This window comes from Alligator mississippiensis, chromosome 3 (genome assembly GCF_030867095.1).
Source record: "Alligator mississippiensis isolate rAllMis1 chromosome 3, rAllMis1, whole genome shotgun sequence".
Taxonomy (NCBI): domain Eukaryota; kingdom Metazoa; phylum Chordata; order Crocodylia; family Alligatoridae; genus Alligator; species Alligator mississippiensis.
Genome location: NC_081826.1, coordinates 192,617,507 through 192,632,019, shown reverse-complemented (window position 1 = coordinate 192,632,019; position 14,513 = coordinate 192,617,507). Strand labels below are relative to the sequence as shown.

The window sequence follows — 14,513 nt, the reverse complement described above, 5'->3', positions numbered from 1 at the left end:
ATGATGCAGGGTGCAGTCAGGGGTGTCAGGGTGTGGAGTGAGTATGGGATCTCTGTGGTGGAGGCAGCATGGTATAAAACCATTGCTGCAGTTGCACATAGCTGTCAACCCAAGTACATTTATTTATTTACGGCAGTAAGAACACGTCATTAAGAAAAAGTTTGTATATTCATGTTAGAGGACACTCATTACAATCCCCTGACTCCTTTCAGTTCCCTGTCTTATACAGTACATATCTCCCAATTCCAATAAGAAACGAGGAAGAAGTTATTAGAAACCAGTGTGCTTCGCTATGCAACCCTGATTTATCCCCGGTGGCAAAACATTATATTGGTCATATAATTACATACCATACCATATCACCAAGCATGCACACCAGAGGGATACATTAAGTGTACTCAGGCAAATTTAAGTCTGATATTTCCTAATTTCTAGTAACTTGATTTTGCAATCTTTGTAATGTCTTTTTTTTTAATGCATGTGAGCAATATATAGGTACCTAGATCTTCTGGTCATTTGCTGCTATTTAGAAAGCAGCTTGAGGGTAGACTTGTGGGAAGGAGCACCAGCACTCCAGTCTTGCAGTTGACAGCATATAGGCTATGTGTCTGAGTACAGAGAGGTCTATCCACAGTTTGTTTTGGGGGCTTTAATTTGTTCGGGTCCATTCTGATATGTGTTTTTTCCTCCAAGTTTTGCTGCTGCTGTTGCAGGTCATCTGTTTGCAGAGCCCATGTTAAAGAATGAGTATGAGGCACTTGCACTTCATCTATTGCTTGGTACCTCTTATTGCTCATCCATTGCTGCAGAGGCCAGGAAGTACAACTGATCATTAAGAAAGCACTGGTAGTGACTGTATAGAGGGCTTTTGTCAAACTCACCAGTTACACGGGAACACTAAAGATAATGGTCTCTAATGTATTTTCCTCACCACATTTATTGGGTCATTTTTCACAATAGTGGATGCAATATGGATCTCTTTAAAGACTGCCTGTGTTTACCTAAAAGAGCACCAATTTTAAAATCTTGTACTATTTACCAAATGAAATAAAGTTGTTTTCAGGTCCTGCGGCTGCCTACTGTGTGTGTCTGCTGCAGAAAAACTGGACGTGTAGCTAGTATAGCAGCCTATTGGAGTAGCTTGTAGAGCCAAGTACGAAACCAGCTGATGTATAAACAACATTGCCTGGAGACTGAACATCTATTTTTAAGGAGGAATTAAAATGTAGTGACCATATTAAGTAAAAAAAAAAAAAAAGAGAGAGAGAAAGTATATACAAATGACCTTTTTTGTGATTATTCACAATATGGGGAAGGTGGAATGGGTGGAGGATACTGCACCTTTAAAAGACTAACAGTTCATTTATTATGAAAAAATAGAGAGTGTTGAACAGCTGAGATCCTAAGCAGCAGGAAAAGGCAGTTTTCAGTCCTGTGTTGAAACAGAAGTCATAGGCTGAGCTCTCGCCAATGAAAATGTGTGGTCTGCTTGGCTAAGTTTACACTGATGCGGACTTTTTATTTCCTTATGGGGTGAAGAATGAGAAAGCCGAGAGGCTGGGCTGGAGTGAACAGAGAGCTGCTTTATGACACGTGAAGCTGGGACAGCAAGGAGAGGAATCAGAGGCCTAGGTTTACGTGGATGGGAAAACATACACTGTAAAGGATAGGAGATGTATAGTTAATTCAGGTAAAAGAAAAACTGATTTTGTGAGCCCTCCTGTTTAAACATCCCTGGCTCCTCTAGTCAGTCCCTTATTTTGCGGGGAGGTAGGAAGAGCAGGTTACGCAGTCAACTCTTACATAAATATCCTGGCTGAGGGAGCACAATGGATTTGGTGACGTTTTATTTAGAATGCTTTGGTGACATCCGAGCCCAATGTCTGCAGGGAGCTGAGCTATCCTGACATCTGAGCCGGCAGTTTCTCTTTTGGTTGTGGAATTTTAGACTGCGCTGGAAACAGGTCTGGTTGCATATTTTTAGTGTGGGGTCTTTTTGCAGGATTGAAATAAGAGACTGATGATCAGCTTCAAATTCAAGTATGCCCAAGGAAGAGAGCTTGTACCTCTGCTCACACTGAAGGCAACAGTTTTCCAAACAGAAATAATCTCTGATCAATTCTAAGGTCTAATGATAACAGTAAATTGAAGAGGAAATTTGTTGTTTTTAACACTGTTTTTTCAGCCTAAAGGAATCTGAGCCTTCAGATGGTTTGTTGGAGCATGTGGAACCAACCCCCTGAGTCTTTCATGACAGATGAGCACACATGAAAGTTAGTTGTGATGCGGTAGTATTGCAGGAATTCCTGAGAGAATGGTTTAATGCTGTCAGTAGTGCCTTTTCTGTGCCATCTTTGTACAGCTGTCAGAAAATACATGTAATATGTACTCATGCTTTCAGTGTTTAAAATCCTGACGACTAGTTTGAAACCTGAAGGCAAGTTTTGTACATATGTGATACTATTTTTAAAGTTAAATCAACAGAATATTAAGATGCATTTTTCAACGTGGATGTTCAGCCTCACAATCTGCTTTTCAGCTGTATAGTTTAAACAGAAGCTGTTTTTGTTTTTCAGCGTGCTGATTGTGTTTTTCTCTTACTTTACAGAAAAAGAGGAGAGTCATCTAAATGGAAAAGATGAAAAAGAACAGAAAGATCCCTATTTTGTGGAAACTCCTTACGGCTACCAGCTAGATTTAGATTTTCTCAAGTATGTGGATGATATACAAAAGGGAAACACCATAAAAAAATTAAACATTCAGAAGAAGAGGAAATTAGTTCCAACTTTTCCAGGTACCAAGAACTCAAGTGTCCAGTACAGTGGATGGACCTCAACTGAGTCCCTCTCTTCCTCGAACAGTGATGAAAATAAGCAGTCTTTCCTTGCAGCGAGGAGTCAAGTAGTGTCATCTGCCACTGCAAGGCCTTCTGTTTCTTTTGAAGCATCCCCTGCCTTCTTAACCATCCCTGAGAGTAAACAACTTCCTCCTCCTTCACCACAGCTTCCTAGGCATAACTTTCATGTAACAAAAACTCTCATGGAAACACGGAGAAGACTAGAACAGGAAAAGATAATGATGCAGGTGACTCCAGGGGATGTCCGCCGGCCCAGGCTTTCCAGCTTTGGAGGTCTGGGCTCAGCAAGCTCTCTTCCTTCCTTTGTAGGATCCAGCGGGCACAATCAGGTGTCTCAGCAGCTTCAAAATGGGTGTCAGGGCAATGGAGACTACAATGTCTATCTTGGGTCCTCCTTGAACAGCTCCATCCGTCATAGCCCAATGAGTTCTGGAATATCAACACCTGTGACTAATGTCAGTCCAGTGCATCTGCAGCATATCCGGGAACAAATGGCAGTTGCTCTCAAACGTCTCAAAGAACTCGAGGAACAAGTTAAAACCATTCCTGTGCTCCAGGTCAAGATTTCAGTATTACAGGAAGAGAAAAGACAGATGGTGGCAGAACTCAAAAGCCAAAGAAAGCCCAGTCAGAATGAAACATATGGCTTCAGAAAGCGATCATATAGTGCAGGGAATGCAGAGCAATGGGAACATCTGTCTCAGGTTAGAAGAGGTGGAGAATTGTACATAGACTGTGAGGAAGATGTGGAGCATGTAGAGCAGAGCTCACAGAGGATAGAGGAGTTTAGGCAGTTGACTGCTGAAATGCAGGCACTGGAGAAAAAAATCCAGGACAGCAACTATGAAATCCCCTCTAATCTTCGTATGAACAGGGATAGTCTAGCAAGAGAAAGCAGGTCTGTTGCTGTGGGGGCTGATGAAAATATGAACGATGTGGTCATATATAATAGATCTTCCAGACAATGCAGAGAGGTAGCTGTGGGAACAGAGAAACAAATGAGAGATTCTGGGGTTGGGGTGACCGAAGGCTTGCTTGGTGTGACAACAGAAGCAGAAAAAGAAATAGAGCTTCAGCAACAGACAATTGAAGCCCTTAAGGAGAAGATCTACAGACTTGAGGTTCAGTTAAAAGAAACAACTCATGATAGGGAAATGACCAAATTAAAGCAAGAGCTGCAGGCAGCTGGTTCAAGGAAAAAACTGGATAAAGCTGTGATGACTCAACCCCTTGTTTTCAGCAGAATGGTGGAAGCTGTTGTCCAAACAAGAGACCAAATGGTAGGCAATCATGTGGATGTTACGGATTCATCCGTGGGGACTTATCTACAAGTGAGCAGTGTTGGAACATCATGTAGACCTGTTGTGAGGAGTACAGCTGTGGGCCCCGAACTGCCAATGAATCGATGGCTTGTGAAGGAGAGACCAGAATTGTGTGACCAGTGTACTGGGAGGTCCATAGAGAAGCACGATAAGTGTGTGGGCATAGAAATGAGTGTTTGCGAAACTGGCATCAACACAGAGGAGTCTGTGGACAGTTTGAGCCTTTGTAAGACAGAACAGGAGATCAAAGAAGTACGATCAATAGGCTGTGGAGATTGTTCAGTGAATGTGATTGTTTGTCCCCCAAAGGAGTGCATGTCCCGTGACACGAACACAGAGGCGATATGTAAAGTAGAGGCTACAGTAATGGCAGTGCCTCACACTGCTACCCAGCAAACTGGTACAGTATTGGAGGTGGTAAACCAGTTCACCAGTACAGAAACAGTTTCTCTGATGGATTCCAGCACAAACACTGTTTGGAGTGCTTATGACAAACAGACTAACACTGTGAACGTGGAGACGAGGACTGTGGCAGTAGGAGATGGTAGGGTAAAGGATATCAATGCATCCGTTAAAACTCGTTCTGTAGGAGTGGGGACCTTGCTTTCTAGTTACTCTAGCTCTGAAAAGCCTTCTGTTGTAAAGACCAAAGACTGTGGAATAGGACAGATAAACATTAATGAGAACTATTTAGTTGGTCTTAAAATGAGAAATATTGCTTGTGGTCCCCCTCCACCATCGGTCGTGCCAGCCAGTACCAGAAGTGTTGGAGTTGGAGATGAACCTGTGTATCAGTCAGTGAGTGCTTTAGTGGAAAGTTCTCTCCCTCCACCTGAAATGAGGACGGGTATAGATCACTATATTGAGCGTGTACAGAAGCTGCTACAGGAACAGCAGATGCTGCTTGCTGAAAACTATAGTGAACTGGCAGAAGCTTTTGGAGAGCCTCACTCACAAATTGGTTCTCTCAACTCTCAGCTTATCAGCACCCTTTCGTCCATCAATTCTGTCATGAAATATGCAAGTACTGAGGAACTACGGAGTTTAGACTTAGCTAAACAACAGCGTATGGACAAAAGTGCTATAACAGGTATGCTGAATATGCAGAGAGGTGAATGGGGGGAGGCAAGGGAGAGGCAAAGAAACTGTTCCTCTTTTCACTAGCATGGTGTCTTTGTTGTCTGGAAATATTTCACTACCCCAAAATAACCATAGAATTATACCTGATGAAATGCAGTATATAAAATGATTGCTGTTGTGTTCTCTTTGCCTCTCCTCTGTCTCTTTATCAGTAGAAAAGCTGGCAAAGAATAAGGCTGTCATAGTACTGCAACTGTTAAAATATTGAGGATGATATAAATGTTTATATTGTTATGTGAAAAAAGAATTAGTGACTGGATGCTGGTAAACTTCTGTTACTTGAGAGATTTCCTCCTTTTTTTTTAATAATTGTTAAGATGATATAGTTTGACATCCATAGATGATGCTACTCTGTCTCTCTCTAATGGCAGAGTGCAGTTCTTTTTTAAAGAAAAAAATGTCAATATTGTGCCATAAATTGGATTTATTGTACAAAGCTAAGAACCTTCTTTATAGTAAACTTTACAGTGAAGCAGTAGGCAACATGTATTTTGGCATAATGAAAACGTATTATCTTCTCTGGATCTATGCAACATATGTTATATAATATGTTATCTTTCTGGCACACTTTTACATGTAAGGCTTACTAAAGGTAATGATACAATAATAATAATAGGACTATCCAGCAGGTAGTCACAGCGGATGCAGAAGGGACTGTTAAAATAAGTTAAAGCACTTAAACTAAACCAGAATTTTAACTAGCTGTTAATCTGCCATTCCATTCCTCACTTTTCCTATATCATGTCAGACATCTAGGAAGTATGTAGATACAGATGGAGAAGTATATCATCTTCTACTGAAAATATTTTTTCCTGGGCTTTATATTTCACATTCTTGTTGAAAATATTTGGGAATTATTTTGTTCTGTCTTGTAATGACATTATCTTTAGCACTGAGAGCAGAGAGTGAAGTCTGTGACTACGATTAGTCATTTTATTACTTCTGGTCAGAATAACATGCACCAGTTCTACATGGATTTTGAACTATAAACATGCGTCTCATTCCTTTGCATGTTGTTGGGGTAAGAAGACATCATAGATTTTAAACCTAGCCAGTTGTTCTTCTCTGAGATGTCAAAATAATTCGGTTCTACATTTGTCCCCAAGTTTACTTGCTGTTTCTGTAGGAAATTATAACTAAAAAAATGTTTCCACCTCTCTTGCAGAGTGAATTGTCAGCTTCAAAAATAGGACTCTGCAGAAGAGAGGGAAAAACTGCCAATACATAAAGTACTGATTACTGTGCAAAGTAAACTGAATAATTTTGAACTCTCAGAGAAGAAAAATAGATTTTTCTCCTCCCCACCACTAAATTCTTTCACTTATAATCTTAGGCTATATGTAACTAGAGGTTTAAAAAATCAAGAACAGTTATATTTCTAGGTTAACACTAGGTTCTTCTAATATTTTTATCTCAGGTGCTTCATCAGTGAGCTATTACAACAAGACCACGTAGGTAATATCTGCCTGACACGATGCTGGTTTATACAGAAGTACCTGGGCTGGCTCTGACCCAGACAGCTAGGGTACCAGAAGCAGGGTAGTTGCATTAAGTGCTAGCTAATTAGCCCTGCTGTGAAGCCAACATGGTGGCACTACTTTGAATACTTCAGCTAGGTCAGGTGTCTGTACATGACATTGTGCGGTACCATGTGAACGTAACAACCAGAGGTGTTTTTTTTTAATGTTAGTGTCCCTCTAAATGTGATAGAAAAGAGGCTCTGCTACAAGCAGTTGTCACCTTCTTGCAATAAATCTGGGTGGCCAAAAGGTATCAAGCCCTGATTGGGAATTAGTGAAGTATTAAAGCTTGTGCCTGCTCACATACTGAGTTGGAGGATAAATGTGTTACCTTACTGGTTCCCTAGGACACGGACTCCCAAACTGTGGTACACATACCCCTGGGGCAGTACACAAGACACCTCTGGGGGTATATGGGAGAAATTGTGTCATGGCGGATTTAATTTTCGTTATGGCATTTAAGGGTTTAAAATACAAAACATATGCTGGTAGGGGTATGCAGGCAGCTAGTAAATCTGGAAGGGGGTATGCAATAAGAAAAAGTTTGGGAACCTCTGTTCTAGCACAAAACTAGTAGGTGAGGCAAATAACTCCATGAGATGTTGTTTGCACACAGGATCTATTACTAGTTGGTACTTATCTTGGATGCAAAAATAATTTTTTTTTTTTTCTTCCTCATAGGAGTGTGATTCACCTGTACATATGCATTTCCTTTTACTAGTTTAGGCATTGCAGGCAAATCGCACCTTAATTATTTATTAAAGTCAATCTCCACTGGAAAGGACTTGCCAAATCATGTGCTTTTTGCTTGAGATCTTTTCCCTGTTTATATTCAATCATATCCTACCGACTCTAGTGACTGTTTCTGTCTTTAGTCCTAGAGAGCCAGCATAGCTAAGACAGCCAGCTGGATTCTATTCCTCTGACTGTTTTGGTAGAATTGTTTACTAAGTTTTAATCAGCTGTACCTTTGCAAAAGCACTGAGGGCTGTGGCTTTACACAGGCAACCAAGAGAGTCTAATCTGGCCAGTGGAACCTTTCTTTTTTGGGGGGTAATTCATAGAAAAATAAATCTAATTGGATGGACCTATTTTTCAGATCCCAAGTTGAGTTGACAGGATTATTTTTAAATACCAAACTAAAAAGAAATTAACTGAGCACGTTTGATCCTACAGAGCCACATTTATTGTGCATCAGTGAATTCTACCAGGCTAATTTTACAGTTACTTTTCAGAGGAATTCCCCTCTTTAAATCCTGAGGGTAACCTTTAATGTACAAGCTAAATTGTTGCAGTCGGGGACATAAAGAGACTAGGAGGGCATATTGTCTATGGATTTTCATATAATTTGAAGCATTCCATGCAACTTTGGTATACTTTCCCAGGAAACCTGAATTGCTATTTCTTGAAAAGACGTCCAAATTTCTAAACTACTCTCTTTTCTCTGTGTGAGTAAGTGGGAGGAGGAAAGTTAGAATAGCAGGATGAGGTGACAGTATATGATGCTTTAGGTTGTCCGTGACTTATTTGAACAATATGCACAAGGAATGAAAGTACTCTTGCTACCTTACCGCTCTGTACCATTCTTACAAACATGCTGGGCGAAGGACATATAATATTCAGTGAACTGATGTAGGTTTGTTTGGTTTGCCTGTTTTTTCCTTTTTAACCTTTAAAGAATTTATTGCAACTTGTATAGGATGGTTTAGATCAGGGTGATTCTACTTGGAGCAGGGGATTGGATTAGATGAGGTCCTTTCCAGCCCCACTTTTTATGATTCTAATATGAAAAGCAACAAAATACTTTGTTTCCTTAATCTAAAAATCTAGTGGTTCAGTGTTTTAGCTCAGCACCCAATTTCAAAAAATCAGCTGACAACAGGGTGCTGGGTTCTGAGCATTTATGAAAATCTGCCTTTAAGATTATGTGTTAATTTTTTAAAAAGTTTCCATTGTAAACTTATTTTTTCCCCTAAAATTGTGTACATACAGGCATAAATTTCATATGAAGTCTTTTCTTTAGAAGTATTTTGTAGTAGACTAGCTTGAGTAAATCCTGTAGTACCCCTCAGTACAACCTGGCACAAGTTTGATATTCAGGGCAAAGAACTTATTCAGAGGTTGTATCTCATAGTTCCAAGCATATTTATAAATATCTGATATGGGCAGATTCCCATTTTCCTAAAAGAATGTGGACCTCATGTTCAGCTACAGCAGGGGTTGGCAGCATTTGTGGACTGTGTGCCAAAACCCCCCGCAACGTTGACTTGAAAGAGGTCGGCATGCCAGAGGCTGGTGGCAGGGGAGCCAGAGAGGGCCCAATCCTTGTTGTGGCAATGCAGCCCCAACTCCTTCCCCGCTGTGCTTCCCAAGGTGCACATATAGCTGCCAGTGGCAACAAGCTGGGCTGGGGCTCCGGACCCCAGTGTAGCTGCTTGCAGCTTAGCAATTGCCTGCTGCAAGCAGCCTGGACTCTGGGTAGGCCCCTGCTACAGAGCCCAGGTTGCTTGTTGCAGGCAGCTACTTGCAGCTTCGTGTCTGCCTGTCACAACCAACCCAGGTTCTAGGTAGGCCCCTGTCATGGAGCCTGGGTTGCTTGCAGCAGGGCTTCCAGCCTCCCTGCTGCTTGCTCCGTGGCTCTATATATATATATATATATATATATATATATAGCGAGAGAGAGAGAATTCATAACCTTTTTTTGTGGATCTAAGTTCACAGCATCTGATTTAAATGAACTTAGATTCATAATAGATTGTGCTCATGTATGTCTTAGTCTATAAAGGTGCATATATACTCTGCCTCCTTTTATGTCAAGTGCAACATTGTGAGACACTTTCATTTGATGTTCATCAACCAAATTAACAGTGGTTTTGGTCTGACTTTATCCATGTTTTGGATGGAAAAGAAAACATAAGCTGGTCATCTGCTTTTCAGCACACTTACTTCTGTGTCTACCCTTTTTAGTCTTAAATCACCTAGGCTCTTTGTAATCCAGGATGAAGTTTTCTAAACGGGCTTTAAAAATTCCTGAATTGTCACTAGGGCTAAGGACAGAAATTACATACAAACCAATATAAGTGATCAGAAACTGGTTCAAATCTGTAACACAGCAGAAGTTCAATGCACATAAACTGCTTTCAAAATAACCGAAACCAGTGTATGATTAACCTGGATGGATGTAGAAGCAGACTTAACTGATTTCGATTAAATCAGTTTATTGAACTTCTGTGCCAGATCCCCACCAGATTCAAGTTAAGAGTCCTTCAGCATCCCAGGATGCTTTGCACCTTCCCTGCAAACTCTTCCCTTGCAGGGTGGGTGGGCTAGTTATGGTCTAAACTGTCTGCTCCAGCTGAGCAGGGAGGTGTGCTCTCGCAGTTGTGTGCCCCCCCCACCAGCCCCAGCGTCTGGCCTGGGCCACTGCAGGCATGTGGCTGCATTCCCAGTATCAGAAGTGAAAGTCTGGCCATTTGCTTATCAGTTCAATCTATGCATCTTGGACTAAACTGTGAAGATTGAATTGATTCAGCCTTGGGCTTTTTGTCTGTCTGTACTTAGCCTAGCAGTTACTTGATGTGATTAATTACTGGTCCCTAGCATTTGGAACCTCCTGTCAACTGTCACATGAGTTCCCAAAATAATAATCCACCCTCATCATAACAGTCAATATGTCAAATACATTTCGGTGCCAGCAGCTGAAAAAAAAAATACAGTTAGCATGCTCTTGTTTTGTGGTCCTCTGGCCAGTATAACACCAGTCACCATGAGGTGAACCTACCATTGGTGCAATGGAGACAGATTCATGGTGCATATTGCAATAAAGCACCTTATAGCCACTCTGTTTGGTTGACTACCTTAGGTAAAACAAGAGGTGGCAAGAATGAATTTGCCACTTCACTGAGCTCATGGAAGGACAGAAAAAATGTAGGCAGACAGAAACTTTCATTCAAGACAAGTTTAGCACAGCTTCTGTTTGGCCAGCAGGTCCATCTGTTTTGGTTCTTGATGGTAGTGCTGTTTCTGGACTGTGTGGATTATGTACATTGTCCATGGGCAACAATTATCAGGCCGTGGGAAGAAAGAGTATAATTTTGGTTAATTCCACTCTAATGTTTGGCCAGCATTTGGCAGAAACAACCTTTTCCTCAGTAGATTATTTTAACACTTGAGTCTTTTATTCATGGTTAGGGTTGAATAGTGCTACAAGGCCCTTAATCCAACATGTCAGTTACTGTAAGAGACACAGGCTTGTCAGAGCTTGTCTCTGAATATGACATATTGTAGACTGGCTTGTGAAGAGCAAGGGTTTGACAGGTGCTCTGGAGCAGTCTGGTGACAGATACTAAGTAACTATCTGCAGTTCTAGTGACATTGCTCACAGCTGCCTGTCCCTGGAAGCACTGGCATTGTCGTCTGATAAACAACATGAAAGTGATCAGTTCTACCAAGAGAAATTATTTACATGCATTTGTTCTGGGGACAAATCTGTCAATTTACCTGCATTTTGGGTGATTCTTGAAAGTGTTACCTGTTCACCCTTTGAACACTCATTAACCTCTCTAAGTTGAGGCTGCCCAGGAATCTCCTGTCTGATAACATCCTGAGCATACGGTAGTGATTCCCAACCAGTGAGGTGTGACTGCTTGTGGGTTATGAGAATGGTTTCATTTTCATTGGTGCCCATGGGTAGGGGCAGGGAGAGAGATCCTAGTAGGGGAGAGGAAGGATCACCTTGCTGTCATCTAAGTTTGTTTTTTGCAGCATCCACAGTCTTGCTGTAACAGTCCTATGAGCTCTTTTCAAGTACCAGCAAACAACAAACTACATGTGATTTCTTACTGAGCCATGTGTTCCAAAGTTAATTATAGTTGCAGATTGTTTCAGTGTAGGACTGTGGGCTACAGTGGATTGTGGAAAGACTTGCAGATTATGTACCCAAGTGCTTTCTTATTTAGTCGATTTAAGAGACCAAATTTCTCTACCGCTTCATACCAAACACCCTTATTTTTCCTGACCTTTTCTAGTCCTGCTGGTCAGGGGAGGGAGAAAACTATGTGCACCAAGGGTAGGCAACCTTTTCTGGTGGTGAGCCAGAATGACCCACCCTGAGTCAGGAGTGGGTGGACGGGTGCTAAAATACTGCTGCCACTGCCCCTCGGCTTCCCCAGCAGCACAGAGAGAGCATTTGCAGCCGACATCTCCAGCTTTTTGAAGCCTCATATCCATGGGCTGAATCCAAAGGTTCTGTAAGTTAGGGAAGGCTGTAGGTTACCGACCTCTGATATTCAGCTGAGATGCTACAGCAATTTCTCCTTCTCCTTAGTATCCCATCTTCTGTATATCATTGCAGGGAGGAGTAGAACCAGGGAACAGAGAGATGGAAGACACCAAAGGAGCAAATGGAAGCTGCATGCCATATATTGCACACCTTTTTGTAAAGGTAGCAGCACATTATGATCCAATGTGGTGCAGAGATTTCATCCTGATTATCTGCCCGCTCCAACCCTTGTACAAGCTCATTTCTATCACCACTCCTGTGGTGCGTTGTCAGTTCATGAATTCAGGTTCCCCAGGTAATAATAATAATAAAAATAATTTATGAAAATAACCTGACATACCTGAGTAATTAAAATTGGAAGCAGCCATCCTATTTGTTACATTTTAGTGAGAATTTTCAGAATACTTACCTTATTGAAGTGAGAATGAGATGTACAGACATACCTGTTTCAGTGCCTGGTTCTAATTTCACCAAGGCTGTGAAATGAAACTTTGGGTAAGGGCAGACTAGCTTGGGCTGGCTTGTTTTTAAAGATGATGGTTTCACATGATGCAACCAGAACATTTTTAAGGATTAATTCTCTGTCTTGTGCAACGAGGTGGTTTAAATCCTCCTTCCCACATTCCAGTTAGCTTGCACTGCTATTTCTGTCAGACTGGCATCTGCTATGTGCATATTCATTATTTGTTGATATTAATCAGGCCCTGAAAAAGTCCACTGACTCGGGGAGAGTATAGGAGGCTGTCACAGATGAGTAGCATTTAGCTTCTCTGCATGACCTGAATGTTTGCTAGAGAAGTAATTCCTGGTGTTTATGGTATCCAATGGCTTCCTTCGAGATAGAAACCCTGTGTCGCCTGATCTTGTGCTGTATTCCTTAACTCGGCAGACAGTTGCATTCTTGTCTAGTGCTTACAGCTTTGCTGAGGCGCAGTGGAGTGAGTGCTGGCTGGCTGTTTCGTTCATTGCTGCTGTTCCAAATTCTGTGGACAGCTTTGAAAATGTGACCAGTGTGAATTCAGTTTCGTTTTGCTGTAGCTTGGAAAAAAAGTTCTGTGTAGCCATGGAAGTTAACAGTAGAACTAGCTGCCAGAAAGGATGACTCAAAAATGGATGGCTGAGTGGGAGCGTGGGCAGAAAATGAAAATGAAAATTTTGCCATGAAGTGATGAGTGCTAGAAAATCAGTGCTGTTTGTTTATTGCTATTATAAGAAAGAAAAAGTAGTGGAATTATAAGAAAAGCAAGAGAGATGCCTGCTTTATTTTTAAAAACTGACTATTACTTTGATTAATTAGATTTTAATCATTTCTAAATAACTGCTATTGTTAAAGTCAATTGATAGTATGCTAAAGGCAGTAATGTAATGTTACAGGTACTGTTTAAATGCAGGGGTCGTGGCTATGTGAAGTTATGAAACTTGGGGGAGTGGAAAGACTGGAACCTTTACCCTGACTAATTCGTTAGTTGTTGAGCTAGTGAATGTCAGTTAATTTTGTTTTCAAACCATGACAATTACTTGACAGCAAAAATCCTTTATACTGAAGTAGAAACTGATTCAGGAGTTTTATGCCGAAGAGGTGGCAACATGGATTTTAGTCTTAAAAAAAGACTTAAATCCATGTCCTCCTTTGATCAGATTACTTAAATGGGGATGTACAGAATAAGTAGAGAACATGTTTCACAAGCAAAATATATTTTGATTGTTCAGGCTTTATCAAAGAAATGGCACAGTTAGTACTACCCTCCTAATCCCCCCCCCAAAAAATGAAGGCATGTCAGATCAATTAACAGGTCCAGAGAAAAATGTAACTACTGGATATATGGCACAATCTGAATTAACTGTGAGGACTAGTTCACCAGAGCATAAAATGCTATTTTTAATTGCATTGTCCAGAAAATGGCTGCAAAATAATTTGGCGAGGGTGGGGTGAAGGAATTTGGCTGCATTATCTTGATAACCAAGGCAAATAGAGAACTGTCAGAATTACTGAAATGCTAAGGATTCCAATTTTTTTTTTTTCTTGGAAAATGTCAGGTGTTTTCTATAATCACTTTCAGAGATGGGCTCCTTTTAATCCAGAAGGAATCTACAGGATCTTTTGATGTCTGATGCTGATTGCTCTTGGGAAGGGAGCAGCTACAGTAGTTACTATTAAATCTGTGCAAGCGGCTAGTATTCGCTTTGGATTCATCTGATTCTAGGAACAGTGATTCGATTTGGTGATTCGAATCGCTGTCCCAAATCGATTCAGCCGAATCTGATTTGGAGATTAGGCCACCGCTGAATCTCTGAATTGAACAGGCCTCATCCCCTGCCCACTCTCCCAGCCCCATCAATCACTGCCCCGCCTGGCTCCAGCATCCTGGCACTTAAAAAAAAAAAAAAAAGAG

At 41.2% G+C, this 14,513-nt stretch overlaps 1 protein-coding gene across 2 annotated transcripts in view; it reads left to right on the top strand.

Annotated features, from left to right (window-relative positions):
* The window catches only part of KANK1 (KN motif and ankyrin repeat domains 1), a 194,162-nt gene that overhangs the window by 149,640 nt on the left and 30,009 nt on the right, over positions 1 to 14,513 (top strand). For both annotated transcript variants that reach the window (XM_019478103.2, XM_019478104.2), the window contains one exon: positions 2,609 to 5,269. In XM_019478103.2, coding sequence (XP_019333648.1) covers positions 2,609 to 5,269 — 2,661 coding nt within the window. The remainder of the gene's footprint in view (positions 1 to 2,608; positions 5,270 to 14,513) is intronic.